The following is a 22,996-nucleotide window of genomic DNA, read 5'->3' on the forward strand; positions in this document are numbered from 1 at the left end:
TGTTGATAATTTTGTTTGAAATGTAGAAAGGAGCAGAAGACGCCCTGGCTGAAGCCCTGCCTGCATTGGAGGCAGCCAGATTAGCACTTGATGACCTGGACAAGAATGACGTCACGGAGATCCGATCATTCGCAAAGCCACCCAAGGCTGTGCAGAGCGTGTGTGAATGTGTTGTGGTTGTCAAGGGTATCAAGGTGGGAATCCGTCATATTCTTTTGATCCATGGTTCAAACTTTAACCCTTTCTCTAGAAAGTTATGGAAATAAGCTAGCTACCTGTCCGGATTGCACCGATGGTTTTTTAGGAGATTTCGTGGAAGAGCGCCAAGGCCATGATGTCTGATCCCAATTTTTTGATGCAACTCAAGACACTGGATGTAGACGGAATCACTGGCAACCAGGTATGCTGCTTCATCCTCTTAGTTGATCGAGATTACGTCAAGTCACAACTGATCAGTTTGATCGACAATTTCTTGTTCATTTAAGAAGTATGGAGTAATGTGAATATGGGCTTATAGGGCCAGGGGAGAGGAGATATATAATTTCAAAAACTTCAATCTTTCTACTTTCTACCCATTTTTTTTAAAATTACATATCTCCCCTCCCCTGGCACTGTAAGCCCATATACACATTACTGCATGGCAAAAACAGTATATTGACTTAATTGGATGTTAAAAATCGTCAAGTTTGTTCAAATTCGTCAAGTTCAAAATGTTCAAATTCGTCAAGTTTGAGAGAATGGGTTTTAAATCAGCAGATATTGCTAAATATTTCAATTGGTATCAAAATTGGTTTGATTGCAGATGAAAACAGTGAAAGCCACACTAAAAACAATGGACACAACCTATGACGAGATGAAACAGATCTCTAAGGCAGGAGCTGGTTTGTTCAAATTCGTGACAGCTGTAGTGGGCTACTGTGAAGTGGCGAGGGAGATTAAACCCAAGAGAGACTTAGTGGCCAATTTGGAGAAGGAGTTTGCCCAGGCCAAGAGAAGTCTGGACAAAACTGAGAAAGAGGCAAATAACTTCTCCCAATTTTAGATATCGCACTTTGAGCATCTTTTGCCCTTGATAGACGACATTTATCTTAACTCGATCTTTTCAATACGTCTCCATAAATTATGGTATTGATGAACTGTTTCTATTGGTATAAAAGTTTGGAGTTAACCAGCTCGAGTTGACAAAAATATGTTTACAAATTAAGCAGAAAAATTTGCTTGGCTAGAAATATTTTAATTTGCATCACTTTGTGTTAAACGTTGGAAATGTTAACGTAGAGGGCATCTCAGCTCTAGTGGTGACTAATGGGCATCCTTTGTATCGCTGTAAATCTTTTGTATAAAACAAGATGGGCGAAAAATGAAGTCGGTTGCTAATTTAATACAACTTTTTTGGAACAAGTTACAATCTTGACTGATTTCAGGTGAAAAGTTTGGAAGAGCAGCTGGAGAAATTGGGTGCACAGTACAAGGAGGCCATGGCTGAGAAAGAGGCTCTGAAAGAAGAGGCAGATTTGATGCAGAGACGATTGATAGCAGCTGACAAACTCATCAGTGGTCTGTCCAGTGAGAATGAACGGTTAGTTATTTCATCACTCTCATTCGTGTAATCCAGGCTCACTTCTAACTACTAGCAAGCTGTTAAAACTGTTAATACCTGTCCGGATCATGGTAACATAGTAACTCAGCGCTTAATCATAGTATTTCAATTCTGCAATTTTACCCTGCATAGTGCTATGTTCATGTCATTTTTTACGCTGATCATTGTAAAAATACAGAACAAAAAATGTTACTCTGAACATAATCTGCGCAGATTTGTTCACTACTGACATACTATGGGAACAGGGTCCGGGTGGTCTTTCCAGTGGCTATACCAGTTACACCTCGGCTGCCTCTTGGAAATACAAAACTATGCATTTAGATAAACTATGTAAAACCAGCTCTTTAACCCCAACCCCCCCAACCCCCCCCCCCCCCAAGCATGATGTGATGTAATTGATCGATCGTTTCATTATTTGATTTGCACGCTGTACATCACAGATGGACAAAAGATCTGGCTGAACTGAAAATAAAGCGTGTGAAACTGATGGGCGACTGTCTACTTGGAGCTGCCTTCCTCAGTTATCTGGGTGCATTCTCAGTGGACTTCAGAATGGAGGCATTTGAGAAGGACTGGCAGCAGAAGATGAAGGAGGCTGAGATCCCGATGACTGAACCATTCAAACTTGAGGAGCTATTGACTGATGATGTCGAAATCAGCAAGTATGCTATTTTCACTTTTTCACGTTTTCTTGTCTTTACTTAATACAAGTCCAACTATTTATAACAAAACCTAAAACAAACACAGTAAGCCGTACACGCGGTGCCGTATTAAATATTCGAGCCATAACCTGAACCTTGGTTGTACTGCTCTTTGTCACACACACTTTGTCTTCTCAAAAATTAATTCAAGTTAATTGGTTTATTCCTAAAAACCATTTATCGTTTTTCATCAGTTTATGAGGACAAAATATTTCAGAAATGATCAAAAACTGTCCCAAAAAATCTGCGTCAAAGTTAAAAAGCGTCTCAATTTTGAGTCCTTACCTTATTGCGACCTCTAGGCGGGGTTATGTTTTGGAATTTCTATTTAGGTGGAACTCAGAGGGCCTGCCTCCGGATGAGTTGTCAATCCAAAACGGAATCCTCACCACTCAAGCCAGCAGATTCCCATACTGCATTGATCCACAGGAACAAGCCATCAATTGGATCAAAAACAAGGCAAGCAACAAACATAATTATGGAACACCTATAATATCAAAATTGGAACTAGTTGAATTTATTTGGTACTCTTATATTAGCACGATAAACATTTATATGTGTGCTCAAAATTTCATTTCTGTTTCACACTTGACAGGAAGCAGACCACAACCTGAAGATTTGCACGATGAATGACCCTGACTTCCTCAAACACCTGGAGATGTCGATCAAGTACGGGTTCCCGTTCCTCTTCAAGGACTGTGACGAGTACCTGGATCCAGTCATTGACAACGTCCTCGAGAAGAACATTAAAGGTAAGAAGAAGGATGGGGCAGAATGTTGCCACATTTGCATTTAAGAGCATATATTCACTGCATCGCATCACCAAATCTGAAAAGATATTGCAGAAGCATTAGCCTGAGCAATAATAATTGGCGTTTTAGCAATTAAGTCAGCAAAAATTGAAACCATTCAATAACTCAAGATCGAAAACGTAGAGAAAAAAAAGAGAGAATATTTGAGTTTTCAGGGGAACCAGAAATGCTGGAGTAAACGTCCACTACGAAGTATTCATTATTTGCGCCTAATGTTTTGAAATTTCTTCACACAAAGGTGTTGCTATGACAATAGCACAAACCAGGTATGCCTCAAATATTTTGTGCCACTATCGATTTTGATTTTGCTGAATACTTTCATCTGGCGTTTTTTTACAACTTTTTCCTGACCTCGTGGACTTCAAAATTGCGTTCCTCTTATGATACCCCGGAGCTACCCCTCAGTGCGATTCATCAATGTTTCAGTTAAATAACATTGTAAACAGATCTGAATCATTGGAACACAAGTGTTAGTACATCCTCGGCCTGCCCAGAAAACGATTAGACTAATAACATGCTGTTAACAAAGTTGCCATGAAGAAAATCATGCTGTTTTTGTCTGATAAGTATTACTTGTCTTTATGTGACATGTGCAGTCTGATATATGCTCCGCATAATTAAAATTTCGAATAAAGTTAAAATTTCGATTAGCAAGCATGTTCAAAATATTTGAAATGGCGTTTCCCTTAAAAAGCTATAAATGCAGTAATATCGGACGTTTCGAGGGTAGTTTTAACTGAAATTCATCAAGGTGAGGCAAATTATTGCCCCACCTGCACCCCCTCGAATCCTGGTGGGCTGCCTGCTGCCCTGTTTCACTGATACCCAATTAGGCCGCTACTTGAGAAGCCGAAATACGTTCTGTACTCAATAAACAACCTCACCAGACAAGCCACTGGTGATGGAGAACACTACACATGTTCACATGTTATTACTTACTAAGAGCGAGTTGACACTCAATGTGAACCGACAGTTGTCAAAGTGAAAACACGACTGAAAATGCACGTGGGGGTATCTGTACTCCCCATCACATTGCCGATCTGGACTGACTGTTCATCGAATGGAGAACAATTTTAAAACGGTGAACACAAGCTTTTCAAATGTCAGAGCCCATAATGAACGTAAAACTACGGACTTTCAGTACAAATGACTTGATTTCATTACAGTGGACTTTCATTACCTTGATGAGTTGATTAAAGTTAAACTATTAATTTTTGATTTGCTTTAATTTAAGCACGAAGTTTTTTGCGCATGAATTTATTGTCAACCCTCAATACTTTGACATTTTGAGTAAATTAGGAGCAAAGCGATTTGGCGAGCAAAGAGTTAACTGCCTCTTGAGCAAACAAGAGCGTAGGTAGTTATGCGCAGATAAAAGTCTTGCAGTTTTTCTTCATTACCATGCTGAGGTCATTAGGTTATTAGTTCTTGTATGAGAAAATCCAAGCTGCAATTATTCATGCCCAGAGCGTGTAAATTTTCCTGCTCAGACAAAAAGCAGTTTGATGAGTCATCAAGTTTTAAAATGCAGATTTAAAATTATAAAATGGGACATGTACAGAATTGCCAGCGCCAAAATTCTGAATGAAATTTGTCTGATTCATTGATGAAATATAATATTTGGTAGCTCCGGGACAGATCCCTATAAGCAGATAACTGTGTTTGAAACTGTTTGATTGTAACAGGAAATTTTTTGCAGTAAAAACCAACAGAAATTATGGTTTTAGAAGTTGACATCACTATAAGATTTTTGTGTGCTAAGACAGTGACTTGATAATCGAAAAAACCACTCGAAAACACTGAATGTGAAACAGAAGAAACGAATTTGTCACTCCGCTCCGTTTTCACTGATTTTTTTTCTCAAAACGGCCCATTCGGAGCCACGATATTCTGTATCACAAAAGCGGCTGGCTTTACTGCACACTGAGTTTTTTTGTCTTTATTATTTCAATAACGGCTTAGTTTCAGCCAAAAAATTGTCCGAATTTTTACCAATTGCTTGATCAGCATCGTGTTGGTTAAATGCATTTTAATTGACTCAATTTTGAAGAGTTTTTCGATCCATGCATGTTTAAAGATCAGAGTTGTAAACGTGTGTAGAAACGAGTGACACCAGGCCAATTCAGTTCGAATTTGCTGAAAATTGCCCCTATCCCACAGTATCTAATAAGCCATTGAATGATAGAAGGCCATTAATTGCTTAATAGTTTCAGAAACTCGATACTTTTTGTGGATCAAGAAGACACTCTAATCTATAAACATGGTCGTGAAAAACCCGACTTTTTTGGGTAGATAAGCTCCATGAAATCATAAAATACACTTGCTGCGCCGCAATGTACTTCAAATAATTTTGGCACCACAAATCATCCAATAGAGCTGCTACTAAACTTAACCAATTGCTTGATCAGCATCGTGCTCAAATTGCAGAGTTTTTTTGTCCAAATGCACTTATTTGCATATTTCTGCTCATTGAACACTTCAATCGCTGTTTGAAACTTCTGATCATCATTACAAATTGCCCGAACAGCTTCGCCCAAAATACGACAGAGAGTCTACTACCCAGTCAGGGTTAGTTTATGATCTGGAAAATTTAATCGATTGACTGTATCTTAGTGAATCGGAAGAAGACCGAATCTCAATAAGTTGATTTTGTACTTACTATTACAGTTCGGGGATACGTGAACAGATCGCAAGCTCCAAAGGGTATTTAACATCACTTTCATGAGCTTAATCACCATCAAACGTTTCACTGTATTATCGCATTGTAGTTGCTCGCATTGACTCGCAAATTTTCGTCAGCATCAACTGTATTTCTGTCATCAAAAAATAATGATTCAATTGGAATTTTTTGCTTTTATTTGCAGAGGCTCTATTTGATAATGGTACGGGCAAAAAATATATAAATAACGAAACGAACTGGAAAATGGGCTTATTTTTGACCAGCTGTTAATGATAACATGATAACTGATTAAAATTCATTAATGTCTTATGATTTGTAGTTTTAGAAATCTATTTTGTTTATTTTTTTAAATAATAATGCTATTATTTTGTCAACAGCTCACTTGAATGCTAATCAAAAACTGGACTTAGACTCAATGTTCTATTCATGTTCATCACAAAAAACACGAGGGGTTTGGGAAAGAAACCGCCACTGAAATTAGCCCCCCATTTTAACATTAAATTTCGGTCGTGATAATTTGTTCTGTTGCGATAGTTTCATATCAAGTCCTACTGGCTGCTACGGCATAGCCGAACGCGGTAAATGCGCAGCTCTTTAATAGTCAAGTTGGGGGTTCATCTTTCCTTGGTGGTTTATCTCCCATAAAAATGTGGCTGTTTCAGTGTTTCTTGTTTCCGAAACCGATTAGAAAGCAGTAAAAGATTACACAAATTTTTCAAAAATGAACAGATGAGAAACAATGCTTGAAAAGTGCTCAATTGATTTTTCTTATATTTCCTGTGACACGAGTCTCAACTATGAGTCTCAAAATTGTGTTTATAATGTGTTTCAAACTTTTCTCGGGATTGATTTTTTCCAATTTGCTGTACGAAAAAAAAAATGATTCGTTCTGAAGCAACAGTGAAAAGGTTTTTTCAGGCGCAGCGGGTCGCGAGTTTATCATGCTCGGTGACAAAGAAGTCGACTACGACCCGAACTTCCGTCTGTACCTGACGAGCAAATTGCCCAACCCCAAACTTACCCCCTCCCACTTCGGAAAGAGTATGGTGATCAACTACCAAGTCACCCTGAAGGGTCTGGAAGACCAATTGCTGAGTGTGATTGTTGGGTTCGAACGGAAAGAGTTGGAGGAGAACAGGGAGAGACTGATTCAGGAAACAAGGTGGGTGTTAAGTATCCAGAGAAAGGTATCCATTGCTTACGTCATACATGAAACATCCGTGGGGGTTGACATCAAGTCATGCCATTCCATCAGATACTTCAGCTGAGATTATTCTAGCTAATCAATTTTAAATTGAAACGAACACAATGGGGTTTTTACAGTCTATCCTTATTCATTTTAATTTAATGGTTGAAACTTTTTTACATAAACAGGTTCGAGATGTTCAGATCCGAGATTCTTAGGAGCAAAAATGTCTACATGGTCATCTGCTTAGATATGTCCATTTATCTTTTTGTCCTAATTATTTTAATAGTCTTATCATTAATTGTGTATTTTCAGTCAAAATAAAAAGCTGCTGAAGGACTTGGAGGATGCTCTGTTGCGTGAGTTGGCAACTTCCACTGGTAACATGTTGGACAATGTCGAATTGGTCCAGACATTGGAGGAGACCAAAACTAAGGTTTCAAACGCTTTCATTCATCATTCGCTTTATCTGCGGTAGCTCTTAAAGCAATTAAATAAAACAAGGAAAATTGACATCACCAGTGTTCCAACCTATTAAATAACAAATGTTTCGAAGGGCGTATGAGAGAAGGTCAATAATGAGTGAAAATTTGAAGTCAGAGCACAGGAAAGATGTTATATCAACTTTTTCCGATAAAACTGAGCTTTCAAAACAGGACAAGCAGGGAAAGCCCAGTAGGCATTAGGTTGCATTAGAGACCCTGAACTGGCTTCCGAAGTCCTTCAAGTGCTCAGTTCTTAATGTGCTGAGGATGCAGTGAAGGCTTGTATTCAGGGTGAAAAGGCTGAAAAGACTGAAAATATTTTTTCTAGCCCAAAATGTTTTCTTTTCTTGTTTTGTTTGAACATTTCTCGAGTTTTTATTGAATCGGTTTTCTATTAAACCAGATTGAATTCCCAAAAGACTTGCGAGATGCTAGTGCCAGATTTCCAGTGCTTGCCAAATACTATTTTTTCGTATTTAGTGAGACCTCGGTCATACCATCTTTAACACAAAACTACAAAAGAAAATCGCAATTTGTACTTGGGCTAAAGAATAAATTTAAGCAGCAGAAAAATGATTTTAAATTTTAATATTCAATGATATAAGCAACTTTTCAAACAATTTTGGTAAATGTTTCAAATTTTCGAGTCCCTATTTTACTTCCCTGTAATTTTGTTCTTTTGCTTCCCTTGTTTCAAATATGCAGCCAATTCATCGATAATCTCTTTCCGTATTAGTTGCTATGTATTTTGTTGGAGAGAAATTGAGAGGAGGAAAAATAAAACATAAGCAACAAATAAATAAATTTAGCTATTAATTTTCCTTTCTTTGCGAGCCTCTTTAAAGTTTTCATTAGTTAATGCCTGAGTTCAATTCAAAAATATCTTGTTTGAGTCTGCTTGAAGTTTGTGCCTATTTTTGTAGTTCATTCAACATTAATTTTGAGGACAATTTAACAATGTTTTTCCCTAATTTTAGTTTTCGGAGTTTTTTGTGTTTGTCTGTCACTGATTTACACTTTTAATTGATGCAGAATATCTGTTTAAAAACAGTTTTCCTGTATTACCATTTTTGTTTTTTTTTGTTGTAAAAATTAGTGGCCATGTCCTTAACCCTTAAATATCTTCGATTAAAATACCAATTTTATTTCTCTGAAGTTAAGAGATTTTTTTCTGCAGAGTTCTTCACGTTCAATAGGAGTTAGCGTGATAAGCATGTCACAAACTTTTAACATGCAACATGCTCATATAGTTTTGGTCTAGCTTACAGGACCTTTGCTGTATGTTACTTTGTCAAAGAATAATTTCTTTCGCTGAATTTAATTTAGCCGCCTTCCGAAGGTTCTCCTGAAATCTGGCCTGTTAGTTTTGTTTCCAGCTTTTGTCACTCACTTCAAACTATCAGACTAGACTGATTGGAAAAACTTGCTAGACCGCGAGATATGCAGCCCCTCTCATGCAGAGTAGTCTAGTCTGATAAAAGACAAATCGAAGGCAAGAATATATGCCTAAGACCTGTCGAGTGCTATAAGTCTCAATTTAAAGTTAGGGGGCTGAAAGGTTTAACTTACAAAAGATTAATATAGAAGTTACAGTCTCAATAATTACCAAATTGTTCGGAGTGAGCTGAGTTAGACTGGGTAGGTCCGCAGTTGTGATAGTCAAGTGATAGCTGTTGGATGTTAAAGTCAAAACATTCCGGATAATATACTTTGGAAGAAAATATAATAATTATGAACTTGGAATTTGTTTGTCTTCACTTTTGCTATCTTTGTTAATTTGTTAGAAATGTTTGTTATCAGGAAAAAAATTTTTCAAGGAAAAAAGGAAAGCCGTTGTCTGCGGCTATAGCTGGTCCAATAAAAATCTCATCCTGCTTCTTTATTTCAGTATTTTCGATGAAGCATTGGGCCGATAGGGGGCGGAAGACCACGTTCACGTCCATAGTGAAACGCTTTCCTAATTTTCCTATTGGCCGAGAAATTAAGACAATTAAATCTGCTCATCTCATGAAGGTTTTATTGTTTCTTCCTTTAAAAAACCTTAAAAAAGCGGGAGCCTATGAGCCTGTTTCATCCATGCGTAGGCGCCTGATGTCTTCCCTTCTGCTAGATTAAGGGGAGGTTTTTGTGGGGGGACGATTGCTTTTCCCCTGATCCACCTGCATCGCTCTTAGCATTTTCCCTGAGTTGCAAATGTCACTCAAAAAGCAGAGAAAATGAACAGTATTATCGGCGCCTACTTAAATTCAATTCAACTTCCAGTTTAAATTTGGTCCTGGATAATCTAGGCCCAAATTTGTGGCTCGTTTAGTAATTAGAAATTAAAGGTTCAAATGTTAATATATTGTTAGCCTAAGCGCGCGTTAGTTTGTTTGCCGGGTGTTAAAAGTAGTGGTAGTTAACGCGTTAAAGTATGCGGTGGATATGCCGGATTAACTATCCGCTCTTAATTTAGTGGTTCTAATACTACAAAACAACAATTGATTGGCTAAACAATTTGAAACATCAAAGTCAGAATCGAAAAACGGACTCAGGAGAAGAACCGCACAAATGAATTAAACTGAAATTTTAATTCCCGCTAATTGAATTTTGTTCAAGGAAGCCTTAGAAAAACCATATATTATTTGTTGATAGCAAATCTAGCCTCTGCATACTCTCGTTTAGAAACATATTTAGAGATAAATTGGAAACCGGATAAAATTGATATTATAGTCTTTCATACATTTGAATTTCTTTTTCTTTCATTTAAAATTTTTTTTGAAATATTCTTTCAAATATCTTGGATGAACCGCAACTGCGGTCTTTTTTGGATGTTTTTGAAATCTCAAACAGAAACCTGGAGACGTCGCCCATTTTTTTGCAAAAAAATGTTGTAAATGATTTAAAAGAAAACTATTTTTATACAAGCCTTTATTTTTATACGAGCCTTTTTTTCTAAATTAATTTTTCTTCATTTCCGTCTGCTGTATATCTACTGAATTATTGTTCTTTTTCGTGTTTTATAATTGATCCAAAAATCTTTCAAGAGTTCACAAAGCGTGAAAACTCGAAAATTATGAAAATTTTCAGCGATTACCTTTTTTATCTCTCCGCAATCATCCGCAAAAGTTGGGTGAACTATAAAAAAGTAGGGTATAAAGTTATCACTGATATAATGTTCATCACTCTAAAATAAATTTGGAGAGCTGGAAAAACATTTGACGGTTTGACTTAACTTATATCATGTGTCAATGTGTTTAGATAAATGGGTAAATTTACGAAATGTCGAAAGGGACCAGTTTTTGCTTGTGAGTAGGGTTGAATGTTGATTGCACAGGAAGGAAAGTTAACTTCCAAAAAGAGACTGCTCTAATCTGTTTTCATCCTGAGCAGCATCGATTCCAAGTTCAATTAGGTTTGTGTTTTTTTTTATTTGATAGCTCTCGACTTATTTGCATTGTGTTCACAGGCGACAGAGGTGATGGACAAGTTGACAGAAGCAGTGAGGACTTCAGCTGATATTGAGAAATTGAGGGATGGGTACAGACCTGCTGCTAAACGAGGTCAGCCTAACTCAAATTCTCACTCACTCCAAATAAAACATCTTCAAATTAAGCAACTCCTCGAGTTAACCTAGGAGTCAAAAGAGAGAATTGTGGCTACTATGAATGGGAAATCTTCGAAGTCATCTTACTGAGTTCGGATTTGTTTTGTATTCAATACATTATATATATATATATATATATATATATATATATATATATATATATATATATATATATATATATATATATATACAAACTTTTTTATCGAACTCTTTCATGATGTTGTATATTTTAGGAGCCATTCTATTCTTCGTTCTCTCTGACATGGCTACAGTATCACCTATGTACCAATACTCACTCGCAAACTACCTGGAAGTGTTTAAAATATCCCTCAAGAAGTCAATTCCCGACTCAATTCTGGAGAAACGATTGCGCAATATTATAGATACCTTGACCTACAACGTGTATAACTACGCATGTACTGGACTGTTCGAGAAACATAAATTGTTGTACTCGTTCCAAATGACAGTGCAGATTGAGTTGAACGAAGGACGAGTGAACCAAGACGAACTCAATTTCTTCATCAAGGGAAATATCTCACTGGAAAAGAGCAAGCGACAAAAGTTTGTACATTTTTAATAGCCACCCTCATATTCTCAGCCGGCTATTATAGCGCTCCTATTTTTTTTACAATTCAACGAATTTGAATTGTATTGGGGCGCTGTCTTTTTTTAAGATCTGTTCACACATTTTTATGATTTTTGAAGTCAAATTGGAGTAGTGATTTTGGTCACACCGAAACAAGAAATGGAGCGAAAAAGCGAGTGGTTTTGCGGCGTGAAATTTTTTTGCTCTAAATTTAAAGTAGAGTGAGAAAACGGTGTTTGAACAAAAATTCGCTTTCTCGCTAGTGGTTTTTTGTTCACATGCGGAAATTTCTTTGGTTTTTACTGTTTTTTTTAAATTTTTTGGTCGGTTTTTTTTTCTAAAGCGTTTTCTTAATCCATTCATAGTTCATTCTAGTCCTAGTTTGAACCAAATTTCCATTTCTTGCTATTGGATTTTTTTCACATGTGGCATTTTGACATTGATTTTCTGTTTTCTTTTAAATTTTTTTGATATGATTTTTTAAAAATGGTTTTGCCAATTCACGCATAGTCCGTTCTAGGTCGTTTTTTGTTTATTTATGAAAATTTTTTGAATTATACGTCAAGACTTGTCCTGCTATGTTTTTTAAGATCTTGTTCACACATTTTCATGATTTTTGAAGTCAAATTGAAGTGGTGATTTTGGTCACGCCGAAATATGAAATGGAGCGAAAAAGCGAGTGGTTTTGTGGCGTGAATTGTTATCGCTCTAATTTTAAAGCAGAGTGAGAAAACGGTGTTTGAACAAAAATTCGATTTCTCACTAATGGTTTTTTGTTCACATGCGGCAATTTCACTTCGATTTTCACTCTTTTTTCGATTTTTTGGATCGGATTATCTTCTAAATGGTTTTCCCAATTCATTCGTAGTCCGTTCTAGGTCTAGTTTTTTTGTTTAGTCAATGAAAATTCTTTGAATTGTACGTCAGGACTTGTCCTGCTATGTTTTTTTTTACTTCGTCGAACAAAAAAATGTTTCGCTTTACCTCATTTTGCCGCTTTTTCAACATTTTGCGTGAAATCTTTTTTACTTCTCTAAGCTAGTTTCTCTCTTCTCTCATTCTGCTAAAAGTGATGTTGAACATCAGTTGCTCAGCGAAGCAATTCAAAATGAACAGAGTCAGTATAAAAAATTGAAGTCAGAAATAGAAACGGGATAAACCCATAAAGCATTTTAGATGCCCGCTAGTTGAATTTCGTTCCTTCAAGTCTTAGTTACCATCTCTAATGCTTATTGGTATTGATAGTAACCCTGTAGCCTCTCTCTACGAAACAGAAGTATGTTCAACTACGAAATGCCATCAAAATGAATCGGACTTAAAAAATGTTTTTGTACAATTTTTTTTCAATGTCTTCTATTCTTTCAATCCCAATCAAGCTTATTGGAATCAACGGCGGCTCTTTTCCGGCAATCTGTCGGGTATGTTTTTTAATATTATATACTTCTTAATAGAAATCAATTTCGAGAAACCTTCAGGTAACCGATAGAAGATCATGTAGGACAACCACCACTCTTGCAAGGTTGTTATCTGCTGAGGTTCTTTTCAAGACTATCTCATTTTCAGTTGCTTTTGAACGACGTTCAATGAACAAGATTGTCGCTGCGCTGTGTTATCTTGGTTGTGGGTATGTGACTATGTTGATTGGCTGACATGGTGGGTACTATTTTAGACCTCACAAATGGATGCCAGACCAGGGCTGGGAAGACATCATCAGACTGGCAGAGGTGTTCTCGGAAGACTTCGGAGGTCTAGTTGACGATGTTGAGAGGAACGGACGCAAGTGGCAAGAGGTTTGACTACAAGATTTTTTGTTGAAATCCTATGTGTGTGTGTGTGAGCATCATAATCTAGATGCAGAATTGATAAAAGAAAAAGCCGAGTTTTGTCCCGAGTACTCTATCTATGTTATATCAAGTGCAACATGTTAATATTTCCCCAGGTTAATTGCTCTCAAATGTAGTTTGTTGCAATTATATTAATTCTGCAATCTTCGTACAACTCAAAGACCCATTGGTATTGTACAAATTTTACCACTAGAATAAGAGTATTGGTTTTTTTAATTAAGTTTGTAAATTAAGTTTTTGATGCAAGTTTTTTCAACAGTTGAACTGTGATTTTTTTCCATCTCAACATTGACTGATGTTTTTTAACGTTGAGCTCTGTTTTTTGAACATGTAACTTTAACAGCAGCTTAGTTTCTTATGAATAGTGATTAGGAATTGCTGCTAATATTTATGGTGAAAAGGTAATTTTGGAAATTTTGATCCGATAAAAGCCATCCTACCAATCTAAACTGCTACAGAACCCCAACTATCCCCTACCCCAATCCCCCAACTAAATACAACCCCCCCTCCACCGACACTTAACTACGCCCTCCACAAACGTTTCCATATTCACCCAAACTACCCACCAACCCCCCCCCCTGCCACCCACCCACTATCTTCAAAAATTTCTCTTGGATATTTCTGAGTTAGGTAAGGTTAGTTCAGAGCTTATATTGCACGACTCTTCGAGTCTTTTCCGGTGTTATACCGGCTTTGTTTTGAACTGAAGCAAGTTTGTTCATGATTTGACCTTTGACTTTTGTTTTCTATCATTGACTCTATCATTCCAGATCGTTGACTTCCGTTTTTGTATATTGGACTTTAGCAGTAACTTAGTTATTAGTATATAGTATTTATTAACTGCTGGTAATCTTCAATGTTCAAATGTCATATTGAGAAGTTTTTGTTTTACATAACAGTCCCTCCTCTCCTCACAATCCAAACTACACGCACTTACACACACACACACACACACACACACACACACACACACACACACACACACACACACACACACATCCTCTGCCCTTCTTGTCCTGACTCTTTGAATCGTTTTCGGTATTCTTTCAGCTAACCGATTCTTTTGGCTTTTGCTCAACCGATTTGATTTTTCATCTGATGTTTTTAATTTTTCCTCCTCAAAAAAGCGATAAACAGGTACATCTATGGTGGGCATTAAGTGGGTGAGCAGCTCCCTTAGAAACCTTAGGCCCTAATGTTCATCTAAGTATTTCATTCACCGAGACTGTTGAGGGAGACACAAACTCATGGTGAGGGCCGCAGTTCCTAATCTTAAGAGTTCGACTCCCTCCCCCTCCCTTGCCAACCCATCCCGTCCACCCTTCTCCAATTGGCTATTTAGACCCCCCATCGTCCAAACCCCTCCATGGAGACCCCCCCACCTCCACCAATGCTAGGATCCCTAAGCCCAAGCTGGCTACTACCGAAGCAACCGCTCGCAGATGTTAGTCGATTATGTTCTATTTCTCGAGTCTTTTTTATGGTGACTTTAATCAGCCGTTTTCAGTGGTACGAACTGGAGGCACCGGAGAGGTCTGAATTCCCAGTGAACTCCTACAACTCACTCTCTGCAATCAGGAAACTGTTGCTCCTCAGATGCTTCAGAGTTGACAGAGTGTTCAGAGCCATGCAGGACTACGTTTCACAGACTATGGGTAAGTATCATTTTACAAGCTTTGTTAGAGTATACACTCTAGTAAATAAGTTGTGATCATAAAATGGAGCTTGAAATGATATCTCAATATAAGAGAGCTTAGTAAGACTCTCGCAGTGTGGACCAGTTGGCTCAGTGGATAGCACAGGATTGCAATCAATTAAGAGATTGTGTGGTCACAAAGGTCCCAAACTTTACTCTCACTGTAATGGTGTTGACATAGAATACACATAACGAGCAAAGAGTTTCTCTAATAAGCTTCATACCTAATTTATGCCCACTGGAAGTAGTTTATGTGACCAGTTATTGTTTGCAGCGAAATTTTGTTCAGGACTCAATTTTCCATGGTAACAATTTCCAAAAACTCTAGACTAAATTTTCCCTCATTTCTTTTCAACTCGTGATTTACGTAACTTTATGAAAGATTTACATCTACCTAAAACTTTTAAAAATATGCTCATCAAATCATTATGAGACAAAAAAGGCAACAATGACTGATGTGTTTTTCAGGTGAGAAGTACAACAAGCCCCCAGTGATTAACTTCGAGGCCATATTTGACACCAGTTCTCCTAATGTGCCCATTGTGTTTATTCTCAGTCCAGGCACAGAACCCGCTAATGACCTGATGAAACTGGCTGACAGAGTTGGAATGGGTACTTCCAAATTGAAGATGTTGGCCATGGGCCAAGGCCAGGAGAAGGTATTCAAACGGTCATTTTGTTTCCATTCCATCCATATGTTCTACTATCGCAAAGTTTTCAAGCGCAAGTTGAAAAGAGTATTTTTGTTTTCAAATAATAATTACTCGGAGTTTAATTTTTCCTTGTTAATAATTATTATGTAACATGAATATGCTTCAAAAACTAATTCAATTTTGTCCCTCTCTTTCATTGTACATCACTAATTTTTTGTTAAGCAACGATTAATCGTTAATTTTGCATTAATTTGAGTGGGTCGATTGCTTTTGGGTTAATTAGGAAATTAAAATTAATTATAATTTCACGTCAAATCAGAGGACGAGAACTCTGAACGGCTGAAAAATTGCTCATTTGACTCATTGTTGTTATTTTTTGGTTCTAGAATGCCCTGGCACTGTTAGAACAGTGTTCTCAACGTGGTATGTGGTTGCTGCTCCAAAACTGCCATCTTCTGGTCAAGTGGCTGAGAGATCTGGAGAAGTCATTGGAGAAGATTACCAAAACTCACCCGGACTTCAGACTCTGGCTCACTACAGATCCAACACCCGATTTCCCCATTGGAATATTGCAGAGATCTATGAAAGTAAGTAAATGCCATATTCCTCTATTTAGAATCCGTGTCAACATTTATGCTCCAAAATTTTAAACGTTTGTTTAATTTTAGGAGCGCAAATAACACTAACAGTTCGTTTAAAAGTCCGTTCGTTTTTACATAACAACTCTTAATACACAAAATATTAATTCAGAAAGCTTAATCCTCTTATTAAAAAATTTGGAAAAAGTTCAAGAAGAGCATGGGGGTGTCTACTTTAGTCTGTTCAAATACACATCTATCTGTGAAGGCGATGCTACTGCGATTTCTAACAATTTAATTTTGAGGGGTGCTATAATTAAAAGGATCATTCTCTAACATTATGCTGCAAATATTTATGAAACCGGGGCCATTTCATTTTTACATTAGGTCGTGACGGAACCCCCGAATGGGTTAATGTTGAACCTGCGCTCAACCTTCTTCAAAATCCCCTCGGGTGCTTTCACCGACTCAGTTCACGACTCTTTTGGACCCCTGGTGTTCGTTCTGGCTTTCTTCCACGCAGTGGTGCAGGAGAGGAGGAAGTATGGAAAAGTGGGGTGGAACATTCCCTACGACTTCAACGAGAGTGACTTCCAAGTCTGCATGCAGATTGTGGACACTTATCTCACTAAAGGTGATGACTTTTTAACAAGTATTTGAAACGCTTCCATTTTCCATTTGGATCATTCGATCTAATACCTGTCTCATTTAATTAGTTTTTAACTGTAAGAGAAAAATGACACCACAAAAGTTATTGTTATTTTTTATTAATTGTTCTCAAAAGGGGATTTTAGTAATTAGATTAGTCCTCTGGGTTTTGATATCCAATTTTCCCCCGATCGATTTTTCGCTCTACGCTTTCGAAAAAAAAACAAATTGAAAAGCAAACCCCACAAAAACCTAAAATAAATAAACAGTGCACATTAGCAATACCGCTACAAAAAATATCAAGTTGACCAAATCGAGAATAATAATAATATTAAAAAAATGAGTTCAAACCAAACATGGTGTCCACCATCCTGGTTTTGCCCCACTTAGGTGAGGTTCAATTTTGATTTAGGTTTTCTAATGGATCCCATCCTGAAGGATAGCAGTAGTATCTAAACTTAGACATTGCCTAGTATCTAAACTTAGACACTTTTGTCTCAACAAATCTTGTCATTTCTTTTCGGAAAGTTTTGGGATTCATCAGAGGTGTATACCAGAAAAGATTGTAGGAGAATGAAAGCGCATTGTTATACTTAGCTACACAAACGAAAAAAGTTTCCTCGAACCGCTTTTGTCTGATCAACAGAAATCTAATGGATTTATAATTGTCTGTCCAAAAAGTTTTTTTTCAAAAGATTTTGTTCCAATCGGTACAAGACCTTGATTAATCAAATTTAAGACATAGCCTGAATTGAAGAGATCCCATTTTCTCCAGATCTACTTAACACATCTTCTTTGAACTTTCTCTAAATGCTGTAGTCCAGCTTTACTGCGGAATCAAATATTTGATCCAAAGTAGAGAACTGAAAGTACACAACTTTTAACCAGAACACATTTAACGTTCACTTTTGTTTCAGCCGGCTAAACACGTCGAATATGCATCTGAAAACCCGTTTTTACAACAATGTCAAAGTCAATGATACTCTTAATTAAAGTAGTCAGGTTTTGATGCAAAGATTTACTATCTTTTTTGTACACTTCCTGGAGTACTTCACTTTTGTTCACTTATGAGAAAATTTAACTGTTTTTTGGCGGTTTGCACTCCCTCACTCCACTCGCTCGTTCCATTTTTCATCCTCGCCCCAATTCTACATCTTTGACATTCTCCACACGTTTGACAAATTTTTTACCCACAATTTGAGCACGGTCCTCACTTTACACCTCTCCTCTCCAGCCAGAACACCTTCTAATGCACCCGTTTTCCTTCTCTTCTCCATCTTAACAACCCCCCTCCCCCCTTGTGACCTCCAGCACATCACAACCAGCCCCCACCCCACCCCCTCCGCAGTTCACACAACCCAAACTCCTCCACCTCACTCTACCCGTAACTTTGCACGCTTGCACCACCATAGCTCACTACCCCTCGCGCTTCCGAAACCCCCCCCCAAGAAAAAGCTTACCACCCTAAGCTCGAGCATTTTGTTCAATCGGTTTTGTCTGATCGTTAAATTAAATGTAGGAGGCTACAATTGCTATAATCAGAAAGCTCATCAAGTTTTAAGTTTTGTAATCGGAAATGTTTTTTTTGCCGATTTGGAGGGGTTACAAAGATTTAAAGTATTCAGAACAACCATTCTCAAGATAATATTGTTCGTTTTTTGTATGATTTTGGCTCTATTCTATGTATTTTTTGTCAAAATGACTGAAGAAAAAAGCCGGCCTCGCATTTAAAAATCATATTTTGAGCAATTTGGAACAACAAGTGTTCTTTTGCGATCTGAAAAAGTTCATAACCAGAAAAGTGAAACGTCTTACGTCTTGATCTTATTTTTGATAAACTTCAATCATGAATATATGCACGAACATGCAAGAATTTTACATGTGTATGAAGAAAAAACAAATTTTTAGCTAGATAATAAAGAAAGGGGGAAATTGTTGTTGTGTTATTCAGCTGCTGAACAAGGAGACGTGAAGTTGCCGTGGAATAGTTTGAAGTATCTGATTGGGGAGGTGATGTACGGGGGAAGGGCCATTGACTCATTCGACAGACGCATTCTCAACACATACATGGATGAGTACATGGGAGACTTCATATTCGACACTTTCCAGGTAAATCTGGTTCTCTCTTCGAATCCAATCATCTCTGTCATTACGTCCACACCAATTATCAAGTCACACAAACTACGATTTCTTTACGAAAAATACCGGATCTTTATTTCCTCATGCCGACCCGGAACAATTTTCATTCTTGTATGATGGTGACATATTTGCGTAACTAATGGAAAGTTGGATCTTTTCTGTTTGTGCTCCCCTCCTCAGCTTAGTGGGTGCATATTATTTGCACCCCCCCCCCCCCCCCAGAGGCACGTGCCATATTTTAACATAATGATTTACTATGTAATAACGCGTGCCCCTCTTACGGGGGGGGGGGGACAAATGGAAAAAAAGATTCGGAAAGTTTTTGTTGAATTGTGAGAAAGAGGTGTTGTAAATGTTTGCAGCCGTTCCACTTCTTCCATAACCCTGAGATTGACTACTACATCCCACAACCTACAGAGAAGGGAGAGAGACCTGTGAAGGAGACATACACAGAGTACATAGACACTCTGCCCATCAGCAACACTCCAGAAGTGTTCGGACTTCACCTCAATGCAGAGATTGGATACTACACACAACAGGCTAAGGACATCTGGACACAGTTGATTGAAATGCAGCCACAGACTGGTTACTCATTTCAACTGTCATTTCGGCAAAAAAAAAATAGCTCTTGCTTTCTTTCTGTGCATTTTGAGTGCAAAAATAGACAAATAGGAGCCTTCAAATCCTATTTTTACCTATGAGAACGAACAGCCACAATTGCAAGATTATTATATTAGTAACAATACTGATTAATTTATTTTAACATTTTAAAGCATGTAGATATATCTAACCTTAGGGTTATATTCTGAGTAATTTACATGTTCGAACAAAAAAGAAGAAAATCCAAATATTGCACTCAAAATCCACAAAAAGAAAGTAAGAGTTACTCTTTTTGTCGGTCAGCTGAATTTTTGGATAAAATTTATTGAATTTCGGAAACTTCAAAAGAATGCAACAAAAAACTATGCATAAATTTTCCGCTCATTCTACTCATTGACTGAGTCCCAATTTTTTTCCAATTCATTTCGTTTTTTCCCCTAATCAAATTCACCTCAATTCCGGAGCTTGTTGTTGTTTTGGCTGATTTCCTGTGTTTATTTATGCGGAAAATGGGCAAAATACTCCACTCGGGTAATAAACCAGTGATTTTTTTGTCCCTTTTTCTGTGTGACTTATTCTTCGCCATAAAAAATAAACTTAAACAAATTTGTCGCTAGGATAAAATAATTATATTTAATTTGTTCACAGGTGATTCTGGGTCTGGTATCAGTCGTGATGACTTCATTGGCAACATTGCCCAGGATGTGTTGAGCAAACTGCCTGCCCCTTACGATTTAGACAAGATCAAGAAAAAGGTAAACATGCAATGGATCATTCCTCTTGTACTCCTTGTTTGCCACTTTCACTATTAAGTTTCCCCTCCCGTACCTAAAATTCAGTGTCAATCAGTACTGATTCTGAACAATTTCAGAGAAATTTTATGATTTAGTGCTGATTCAGAAGGATTTCAGAACCAACTGTGAAGTGATTTCTGAATTTCTCTGAATCAGAGTAATATTCAGAGAAAATAATCAGTATTATTCTGAATCAGAGCATAAATCAGAATGAATCATCGAATTAGCTCTGAATCAGACAAATTCGGTGCAAAATGTGACCTGAATTAGACTCTGACTCAGTACTGAATTCGACTTAGAGTTAGGTACGGGCTCTCAATCAAAAGTGAGTAGTGCTCACGGAATTAATAAAATTCCTCTTTTTTCAATTCCGGTTTTTAGACAAGGTTTAAAAATGAAATTTGCCAAAACTGAAGTGCGCAGAAATCAAACTTATCCTTAAAACTAATTTTCTCCGGCTGTTATCCGTTCATGAAAACTTAATATATTCTACTGCAGAAGCAATTCAGTATCTTCCATTTTGAGAGGTCAATGTTAATTAAAAAATATCAAGCAAAGATGCGATGCAGACAAAACAATTTTAAGGCATTTTGTCGTTTTTTGTTAGCAATGAACGGAGATACCGACAATTTCTTATGTTTAAAACCAATGAGTTCTGAACTAAGTTATAAACGTCTGTTCTATAAGGGAACTTGAGGCAGTTGTATGTGCATTTCATCGTATGTGATGATGTGGGTGTTTTAGTATGGAATTGAAGTGACTCCGACGACAGTTGTGCTGCTACAAGAGATAGAGAGATTCAACAAACTCATCAACAGGATGGAGAGATCACTCAAAGAACTCAAAAGGGTACTCAACCATCACATCTCTAATTCTTCCTCCTCAACCATTTTACTAGAATTTTTCCCAAAAATTCAATTATTTTTAGTGCTGATACAAAGTCAATTATGGTTTATGACGCAAAAAAAACATAATTTCAAATAACCGAGGGATTCATTTCTCAACTGATTTTTGAAAACATTTTGAGGTATTGTGCACCTAAACTAATTTGCAGAAACTTTGTCAACAACAGCATCCTGTTTTGTGCTTCAATTTTTGTAGTTAGCAAGACATCTCGTCCGAGTCTGTCGGTAGCTCAGATTGTTCAAACATACATCTCATGCTTGCTAAGACCAGAGGAAAATTTCTCTCTCAGGAAAAGAACTTATCATGATCAATAAAACTTTTTTTACTACTCAAGTCAGCTGCTACTCAAAAGAAATTATTTAAAATAACAGAAACAAAAAAATCATTGAAACATTTCACAACCAAAGAAATTTGGAGTCAAAAAAATTTTCCGGGTTTTCTCTAAAATTTTGCTTTTTTATACGGCTTGTTAAGAATGTGATCAATTCAGTCCAATTGTAATCATTTAATTTTGCAAGCAACTGAAGAAGCTTTCAACTTAATCTTAATTTTCACAATTTTCTTCAGCAATTTAAATTAAAAAATGTATTTTATTTCAAAAATGGAAAAAAGACCTGTATTGTTTTTCATTATTGAGCATAAGTAACAAAGTAAATTTATGTGTCAGGAGAGATAAATTGAAATGAAGCAAAAAGATCAATGATCACTTTATTTCACAACTCTCTCCCAGACTTGAATTCCAAAACATATAAAAGACTCCATTCCCTAGTCGAGACCTGGAATTATTAAAAGACCGTCCTCGACAGATATTGGGTATGAAAAGACTGTCCTCGACAGATATTGGGTATGAAAAGAATTTGTCTGGACCCAATGTGATGTTCTGGAATTTGGCTGGAACTAAAGCAACCGTCCTAGAATTTGGCTGGAACTAAAACACACGTCCTGGAATTTGGCTGGAACTAAAAATACGTCCTGGAATTCCATTGACTGAAATTGTTGATGAACTGGACACAAAGACGGTGTATTAGAATCAAAATAACTTATTCTCCTCAAAAAAATAAAAGACAGAATTTAGTTAAGTAACAATTTCGATGAAAGTAGGTGTTCTGACGTTCTCACCTCATTTATGCTAATACTGGTCTGTTATGTCAATTTTAAGTCAAATCTATTGTTGATTTAGCTAACGAAAGTAATTTATTATGTGAACGTAAGTGTTTACAGTATTTTGATCTTTGTGATTCCCATCTCAATCAAGAAATACTGATGTGTTTGAAGATTTCCGTTAAATTAAACTGCTACCCTTTTAGCAGCCATCATATGAACAGTTTTTAATTTTTTCACGAACTAAGGGAAGCGATTTTCAATTAACTATTATTCTCGTAACAACAAAAGTATTTTTTGGTTTTGTAAATCTTGTGCTTCCTTTTTAATTAGAGGTTTTTGTCAAACAAAACCATTGAAAATATTTAGACGGCATGATAGAGGTTGAAGAGAAGAATCTA

At 36.9% G+C, this 22,996-nt stretch overlaps 1 protein-coding gene across 1 annotated transcript in view; it reads left to right on the forward strand.

The window, feature by feature from the left end:
- Window positions 1–22,996, forward strand: part of LOC142349087 (dynein axonemal heavy chain 10-like) — a 213,736-nt gene that overhangs the window by 182,673 nt on the left and 8,067 nt on the right. The window contains exons 54-73 of the mRNA XM_075400499.1: window positions 27–194; window positions 305–400; window positions 803–1,018; window positions 1,425–1,579; window positions 2,041–2,262; window positions 2,634–2,760; window positions 2,897–3,053; window positions 6,712–6,955; window positions 7,295–7,415; window positions 10,913–11,006; window positions 11,284–11,611; window positions 13,306–13,426; window positions 14,988–15,135; window positions 15,645–15,835; window positions 16,216–16,416; window positions 16,795–17,041; window positions 19,007–19,164; window positions 19,557–19,779; window positions 20,443–20,549; window positions 21,333–21,437. Of these exons, the coding sequence (XP_075256614.1) occupies window positions 27–194; window positions 305–400; window positions 803–1,018; window positions 1,425–1,579; window positions 2,041–2,262; window positions 2,634–2,760; window positions 2,897–3,053; window positions 6,712–6,955; window positions 7,295–7,415; window positions 10,913–11,006; window positions 11,284–11,611; window positions 13,306–13,426; window positions 14,988–15,135; window positions 15,645–15,835; window positions 16,216–16,416; window positions 16,795–17,041; window positions 19,007–19,164; window positions 19,557–19,779; window positions 20,443–20,549; window positions 21,333–21,437 (3,429 nt within the window). The remainder of the gene's footprint in view (window positions 1–26; window positions 195–304; window positions 401–802; window positions 1,019–1,424; window positions 1,580–2,040; window positions 2,263–2,633; window positions 2,761–2,896; window positions 3,054–6,711; window positions 6,956–7,294; window positions 7,416–10,912; window positions 11,007–11,283; window positions 11,612–13,305; window positions 13,427–14,987; window positions 15,136–15,644; window positions 15,836–16,215; window positions 16,417–16,794; window positions 17,042–19,006; window positions 19,165–19,556; window positions 19,780–20,442; window positions 20,550–21,332; window positions 21,438–22,996) is intronic.

Source organism: Convolutriloba macropyga, chromosome 11 (genome assembly GCF_964194025.1).
Source record: "Convolutriloba macropyga chromosome 11, txConMacr16.3, whole genome shotgun sequence".
Classification (NCBI taxonomy): Eukaryota; Metazoa; Xenacoelomorpha; order Acoela; family Convolutidae; genus Convolutriloba; species Convolutriloba macropyga.